The sequence below is a fragment of the Musa acuminata genome, chromosome BXJ3-5 (assembly GCF_036884655.1).
Source record: "Musa acuminata AAA Group cultivar baxijiao chromosome BXJ3-5, Cavendish_Baxijiao_AAA, whole genome shotgun sequence".
Lineage (NCBI taxonomy): Eukaryota > Viridiplantae > Streptophyta > Magnoliopsida > Zingiberales > Musaceae > Musa > Musa acuminata.
In genome coordinates, this window is record NC_088353.1 from 37,020,729 (window position 1) to 37,029,028 (window position 8,300).

At 36.7% G+C, this 8,300-nt stretch overlaps 1 protein-coding gene across 1 annotated transcript in view; it reads left to right on the top strand.

Annotated features, from left to right (window-relative positions):
• Window positions 1–8,027, top strand: part of LOC103985946 (kinesin-like protein KIN-UA) — a 35,012-nt gene extending 26,985 nt beyond the window's left edge. Inside the window, exons 17-20 of the mRNA XM_018826682.2 lie at window positions 2,621–2,746; window positions 4,720–4,851; window positions 6,262–6,390; window positions 7,606–8,027. Of these exons, the coding sequence (XP_018682227.2) occupies window positions 2,621–2,746; window positions 4,720–4,851; window positions 6,262–6,390; window positions 7,606–7,754 (536 nt within the window). The 3' untranslated portion in view covers window positions 7,755–8,027. The remainder of the gene's footprint in view (window positions 1–2,620; window positions 2,747–4,719; window positions 4,852–6,261; window positions 6,391–7,605) is intronic.
• Window positions 8,028–8,300: the final 273 nt, after the last annotated feature.

An 8,300-nucleotide genomic window follows, 5' to 3' on the forward strand; every position in this document is an offset into this window, starting at 1 on the left:
CTATACATCAGTCCTCATCTTTGGGCAATAACAGGCCCTTTCCATGAGAGTCAAAGTTTTGTGAATGCTCGGATGCCTCGTCCAAAGGAAATCATGATACTGCCCAGTGATTTAAAAAGACGCTCGGGCAAGGCGAGGCCCGAGCATCTCGCTAATCTCCCAGGCGGTGCGCTTCAAACAGGCGCCCGCCGCCTGGGTGCTCTCCCGAGCCCAGGCATTGGGCGCTTCGAGCGAGCGCCTGGGTTAACCAAGGCGACCGAACCAGGATTTTAGGTCTGATTCGGTCCTGGTTCGGTCTCTGATGGTTAGTTGGTTCAATCGAACCAACTAAAATCGATATAAGTGAGAACCCAACCCAAAGGACTTTGGGGGATAGATTGATGCTGTTAAGGTATTTGAGTGCTTGCTTTTAAGGGTACTCTCACCATGTGTGGCCCTTTGCATAAGAAGCATCTGCCAGCTTTTGAGACTTTGCTTTTCGAACTCGACCCCTTTTAGGAACTCTTTCACTTCTATTCAAGAGCAGTCTTTTTCCCTCAGGAATACTTAGATGGTTGGTTTCCTGAAGACTGTTGCTTCTTCCCAAGTCCTTCAAGGAAACAAATTCAATAAACCTTTCTGCAACTGCTATTGTCCCGACCAAATCGATAACATTTTGTCGATGCAACTCCTATTGTGCCCAGGGTTTCAGGCCATTAAGGAAGCTCAGCAACTTATCCTTATGTTTTGTATATCCAACATCAATGTTGAGAACTGCTTCACATAGTCCCAAATGGAAGTGTTTTAATGGAGTTGTCTCAGCTTCCTTTGTGCAACGAACCCGGTGTTCTCGAGTAGGAATTGATTTATAACTCCCATTTTAGGTCTTCCTATGTATCCACTTGATATCGACCTTTTGGATCTCTTCCCATCATGTGCACCACTAGAGTTTCATGTCCCCATTTAAGTATATGGTCATGATCGACACTCTGGTTTCTACAGATTCAAGCCTTGTTGCCTGAAAATACTGCTCCATGTCAAATATAAAATTATCAAGTTTGTTTATGTCCCTAGCACCACCTAACAATGTAGCTTAGTTGTCCTTAAGTTTTGTGGCGGAGCAATGGGGGTGTTGTTCCCTCCGGCATGAAGAGCTCCCGTGAACACAGTTTTCCTTGTCATTAGATCTGCCACAAATTCTTATTAGTGCTGCACAAACTCTTGTGTGTCTTCCATTAATCGATTGACTTAGGACTCCACTATGTCAATTCGAGATTCTGCCCCCTCTTACGAGTTCTCTACCTCAAGGAACTTTGCTGGCCTTGATAGAGCTCCTCTAAGCTCACTTTGAGGACATCGAGGAGGGTTTCCGTTGTTGCAAGCCTCTCATGATTCTTTGCTTTCCCATAGTTAGCACTTCGGATTGCGCTTCCTCTGCTTGTAAAGAATTGCCAACTTCTTGCTCACTATTTTGGCTATTGCGCTCCTCTTAAGAGGCTCTAGCAGCTTGAGTGCGAGTTTACACTTACAACCCACCTATAGCTGCCTAGGGCAATGACCCTACTTGAGCCGTCCTGCTCGATTCACCATAGTGCTTTGCCATGGCAAGAGTGTGAATTTTCGTTATTTGCTCGAATCGCTTACCCGTTTTGATGCTAAATGTCACGGATTTAGTTGGAATTGCTTAAGTCATGAGACACCCTTGCGATACCCATCCATAAAGAGTCAGCCTAAGAGCAACCTCGTACAAGTCTCGAAGGACCTGCAAGGAAGAAAGTTGATTAAATTCAGAAAAACGAACAACGAACAAGTCTTGCTCAATTCACCATGGTGCGTTGCCATGGCGAACTTCCATTGTTTGCTCGAATCGCTTACTCGTTCTGATACTAAATGTCACGGACTTAGTCAGAATTGCTTAAGTTGTGGGGGCACACTTGCGATATCCATTCATAAAGAGTCAGCCTAAGAGCAACCTCGTATAGGTCCCAAAGGACTTGCAAAAAAGAAAGTTGATTAAGTTCATAAAACAAGCGGTGGACAAGTCTTGATGTCTTGCAAAAGGGGAAGCTTACAGACAATTCAACAAACTCTTGGTATGTAAAGAGAGAAAAAAAGTGGAACAAAAATAAGGACTTTAGAAGACAAAAGAACATTCGCAAGTCCACAAACGGTCACTCAACTAGGTGTTGAGGTGTAAGACAAGTACGTTCACACTTTGTGTGTAAACTTGTTTATTCAAATAGGGCCCAACACTATCCCAAAATTCCATCTAGTCCTATGCTACCCGAGTGGTTTTAGGGGTTTGAGATGAACAAAAACTTACAAAAATAAGACAAAATATGCTGTCAAATATTGTATAAGCAAACATAAGTGACAAACGGTTTGTTGATGAAGATGTTGTGGGTGTGGGACGACTGTTTGTGATAGGGTACTGGTACCTGCATTAAATTCTTTTTGCCAGTATTGTATATAATTACAAGGACTAAGAAAGAAGGCCTAACGTAAATCTATAATTACAGTAAGAGTGTCATTTACAAATCTATATTTTGAGTATCTTATATCATTATCAATTTACATATCAATTAGAATTTGATGTATCTTTTTTAACCATGTTGTCCATGAATTTACTTGTTATTTCTAGGTTCTAATCAAGGCTTAATAATGGGTAAAGGCGGTGCACGGCTACTAGCAAATATCGCTTCAAAAACTGAAGATCCTCAAACACTTCGAATGATTGCTGGAGCAATTGCTAATTTATGTGGGAATGGTTAGTTTCTGTTATCTTGCATCACCAGTGTTGTTAAATGTTTAGGGTTCCGAGTTTATTTTAGGTTGTTAGTTACTTTATTTATTGTGGCAAATTAACTACTCAAATGTATCATATTTCACACTATAAAGTACTATGACCATAATGGTAAATCATAATTTTCTCTTTCCTTTTAAATTAAATCTTGTTTAATCTCATGCATACCCTGTGATGCATATTCTATCTTCAGGAAAGAATTTATGAAATATTAGATGATGTATTATATGGTGCCTTGCCCTTACATCACAATTGCCACAAATATTAAGCATTCTAGAACAAAGCTGAAAATTTGCAACAAGCAATTGCAGCTTATTTGTCCTTTACTTTTGTTGCAGGTGTTCTCATTCTGATTCTCACTTCTTTTTATAGAGTATGTCTCTTTGAACTGGAATTTCATGCAAACTAACTCAAGTTTTGGAATCCTTTTCTTTTACATGTGATATTTAACTGAGATAAAATTGCAAACAAGTCTTTACCTCTGTAGATTTTTTAGCAGTTGTTTTAGCTGTATCAAACTACCAATTGTGATTTTCTATACTTTGAAAACCATTAAATGCACCAAAAGATTTGTTTTGACCAAGTTTTTAGACAAGTTGTCTTCAAAGTGTAGAATGAAATAATTGCGGGAACTTGTTCTCCAGTTAAGTTGCTTAGGTTAACTTCTAAAATGAACTCCCTTTGTCTATTTGCTCTTCACACACACACACATATATATATATCGAGTGTGTGTGTGTGTGCATGGTTTGTATTATTGGTCAGTACTGGTGTACTGACCAGTTATCGGTATGGTACGTACCAAGTATACTAACACATGGTACACTAGGGTGTAACGATATACCGCCCATACTGATCCTCTGTCGGATTAGTACGTATCGCATGTACTGAGCAGTACGTTTCGATATGTCAAATGTTGTGTATGTGTGTATGTGTGTGTGTATATATATATATATATATATCACAGAATAGAAGAACTAAAGTCATATTGTAATACAAGGTTTCAGAAATGAGTTGCTTAAAATCACCTTGTAATACAAGTAAATAATAAGAAATTATGTATTTGTTCCAATTAACGAGGTTATTTATCCCTTAGAGAAGACTCTTGGATGGTTGAAAATAAGTTGGAAGTGTGAGCAGAGCTCTTTATAGTTTATATAAAGGTATGCAATTTCGAATAATACCGTCCGGTGCGGGCGGTATGTATTGGTCCGTTAGCTTACCGGTACACGTCGTCTTTTTCGGTGACGTCGTCTTTTTCGGTGACATCGCCTTTTTCGGTGACGTCGTCGAGGCAACGCGGCGTCACCTTATATATATATATATATATATATTCTTATATATACCGAACGGTATACCGCTCGGTATACAATTTCGTACTGTACCGAGCGAACGTCGAAACTCCGGTACGGTATGAAATTACATACCTTAGTTTATAGTTTATAAATATTTCACAAATTAGTGTAGCCAATTGACATGGTTTAAAATACATGTTAGTCAACTACCTTTTTTTTTAAAGGTGTTCAGCATATATTTTGTGTTATTTCATGGTCTTGACACCTCCTTGTTACTTTTCCAATTCCGGTAATGTTATGAAACCATCTTTTATGCACTTTGTGAAAAAACATGTGTTCTTTTGGTGCACAGGTTTACTGCACCAGTGATTCATTTGATGTAATTTTACTATTCCTAAAACTATCAGTGAACAATATAATGAGGACGAGCCAATGCTAATAATTATAGAACCTCTGATGTGTGGCCCTACATTATGTTTTAAACTAAAGATTGCTTCTTTTGGAAATTGTGGATTTATATATATTTCTTAATCTTTTTTTCTGATTTTTGTGTTCTATATATGCAATTGAAATATCCAAGAATTCATCTTTCTATCTCTTAGATAAAAACAAAATTTTGCTTAAGACATGCCTTTTGATTGACAGAAAAGTTACATGTGACATTGAAAAAGGATGGTGGTCTCAAAGCACTTTTGGGAATGGTGCAGTGTGGACATAGCGATGTCATAGCTCAGGTTGCCCGAGGGTTTGCAAATTTTGCAAAATGTGAATCACGAGGTTATTATAATTCTTTCTTGTTTTATGAAATTACTGATCACTTGTCAACTTAAGCTTATTTTACGATATGACTTACTTTTTAACTTTTGCATTTTTTGCTTTGAAAGATATGATTTACTTTGTAATACCTCTTCTTAAAAAGGATTAAACCTAGCTAAGACTGATTATCTTGGATGAGATGGTTCTTATAATGTTGAGGCTTTATAACCTGAAGTAAAACAGGCCCAAAGTTAAACGATTGTGAGAGTTTGATTAGATATCATCCTAGGTGTTCCTGGTCGATTACACCAAACTCATTGTTGCATCCACTAAATAAATAACATTGTAGCAACGTTAAAAGAAATAGATTGACCGATATATACTGACTAGAACTTGCTGGACTGACCAGGAACTGGCACATGTGAGTTTGAAATCATTTTTCGTTTTTTTAATCTGGACAATTGTTGACTGCTGTCAACAGTCCTCTCCTCTTCTACTTGTCCTCCTCCTGCTCCCCTCTTCTCTTACTCTCTTAGGTTTGTGTCAACTGATTTACTGGGACACCATGTGTTGTGTACTGATCTCAGACTGGTATGGTTTTTGGACCAAAACTTGAAACCTTTCATTAAAGTACTTACAATTGAGTTTATGGTTCCCTACTCGTGCTGCTCAGTTCCTGGCATGCTACAGTATTACATGAATATACAACATTTATTGGCATGGGATTGGTGTGGCTTGTTTAGCATGGTTATTCACTAGCACTTTGTCTTCTTCTATGCATCTATCACAAGTCCTTTTTAGGCTATGGATCTCGTGTTGTGCCAGCCCTTAGTCAGCATGGCTAAGGTGCATGGTTCATTAGTTACATGACCATATTATGACAAGGAAGTTGGGAATCATTAGTTGGTTTTCATGGTTTCTTGTTTCTCTAATTCAACATGAACTTTGCGTGGCCTTGGATCCAAGTACATGAGAAATTTAGACCAGGTTAACTGACTGCAAAAATCTGCTTTACTTTCCACATATCATTCTGATTAGATGTGTTTATAAAATATGTTTTCTTTTTCAGGAATGGTATAAGTGCTATGCTTGATAATGATGACAGGGACCAAAAATGTTCTAGTACATTATGGTAGCTTGAAATGTTTTGAGTATGCTTTATGACCAATTTCATTTCTTCAAATTTGGAGTTCTGGGACATTCCTTGGTGTTCAAAATCAGAATCTCACAATTCTAAATATATATTTTTCTTTTCACATTTAAGGTGACATAACGTTATGGTCCTGAGTTTAGCGTACTGTCTTTTTGTTCTCTAAGGTGTAATTACACACCTGTTTTCTGACTTAATTCTATGCACAAGTACAAGTAGAATTTTATACGATATTTCACCAGGATACTTTTATTGAGTCTTTGTAATTGTTTGTTCCAAAGGACATAGAAAGGGAAGGTCTCTTCTTATTGAAGATGGAGTATTAAATTGGATGGCCACTAGCTCTGCTACATTTTCAGCTTCAACAAGACGGCATATTGAACTTGCATTCTGTCATTTAGCTCAAAATGGTACATATGCTATGAACTCACACACTTTCTATTTTTACATGTTGCCATTCGTTTTAACTTTTCTTTCTATCATTTTTTTGTGAAAATTTGGCATTTATAACAGGATCAGTCTGTTATGCCCTTGGTAGATCAGTGATGAGCCATTTTGTATTAAATTATCATAATACACATTTGGATGTCTACGATGGATGTCCAAATATGTTTCTGGTTTTGCCTATCATAATACATTATTTTAACCGGAACAATCATTTTTTTTCTAATCTTCATTGCAATACCAGAGTCTTCATGATCTTTATAACAAACTGTGGACTTTGTGGCATTTTTTGATTTAGCTCTTTGCATCTATTTGATAATAAACTTTGTTACACCATAACATGTTATTGATCGTTATCGTTAATCTTGTCTTTATGATATATTATTCATTCATTATTAGGTATATCATAAAATTGATAAATTATGCTTTGTATTGTTTTATTGAGATGGTGATGAGAACTATGGTTGGGTTAAATGAGCTTTAATACATCAGCAGGTTAAGAAGCTTGTTCTATCAACTTCCAAATGATATAATGCTTTCTAGACTAGTACAGTATTCAGGAAAAGTATTTTTTGAGCAGAAGGATAAAAATAGAACAACAGGTAATTCATCAAACTGCTTTGGCCAAGGATAAGGATGTCGGACTTGGTGATGTTTGAGCCAAGTTTTCATATTAATTGGACTGAGTTTTACTTGAAAATGACTACATGCAGAAATTAGAGTTTTCTTCTCTAGGCAAAGATAAAATAAAAAGGTATCTACCAGAAACAACTGCTACAATCACCCATTAAATACAAAGAAATTAAATTAGCAGAGTTGATAGTGTAGCAGATCATTGACAATGTTTGCGATGAAGCAGTCTTATATCAAATGATTTTGATGTGCTGGTATGTTATACACTGACTTTCAATAAAATTATAAACCATATGATCTAACATGTATTTTGCATGGACACGATTGCCATTGCTTGTTTCAAATGCGAGTTTGTTGCTGGTTAAAGTTGCTTTTGAAGTTAATGAGATAATTTATTTTATGATTTAGATTCTTTTGTCACATACATGTGGTGCCTGAACTCTGGCTGATGAACCATTTTGATTTATTACATGTCATTCAGAATATTGTTTTACATTTTACACTTGTTTAACCATTTTTTTCTAAGAATGATGATGGATCCTTTGTAGAGGATAATACACTAGAGATCATAAGGAGTGGAGGGATCAAGGAGCTTATTCGCATATCACAAGAGTCCTCTAGAGAAGATACTCGCAACCTCGCAATGAAAGCATTGGATTCAAACCCAGCATTTTCTACTGAGATTCATGCAGCATAAAATAAAAAAGAGGATGCAACATCAAAAGTTTTCCTTCATTCTTTCATACAACAATCTCATTATAGCAGCATCAGCACCCAATCTATATAACTTGTTTTGGGTCTTAGAACGTGTATTGTATATGTAAAGAAAAAGAACTGAAACACGGAAATGATGCCATATTATCTATGCAACATGTTAAAAGATTGATGGATCATGCTACAATCTTTTTATGGGAGCATCAGCATCCAATTTAAAACTTATGTTGGGACATACAGAATCGGTGTGTTTGTGTGAAGGAAAATAAATATTAGAAAATTGAAATCTTTATTTATCTAGCTATTTATTTATTTGTCTCATGACTGAATTGTCCTTGAAAATTTTCAGGTGAAAACATTAGGTCTTTCGAAGACCACATCACCACCTGTGCCAGTGGATTTTACATTCTTTTGCTTTGTTTCGGGATATTTTAGATGGCATGATCTTTTCCGTTTGCAAAATAGAAAGCCAGTAAAAAACCTATCACTTGGCTTCCGCATGCAGCCCGGCCTTATTCTGACCTTATCC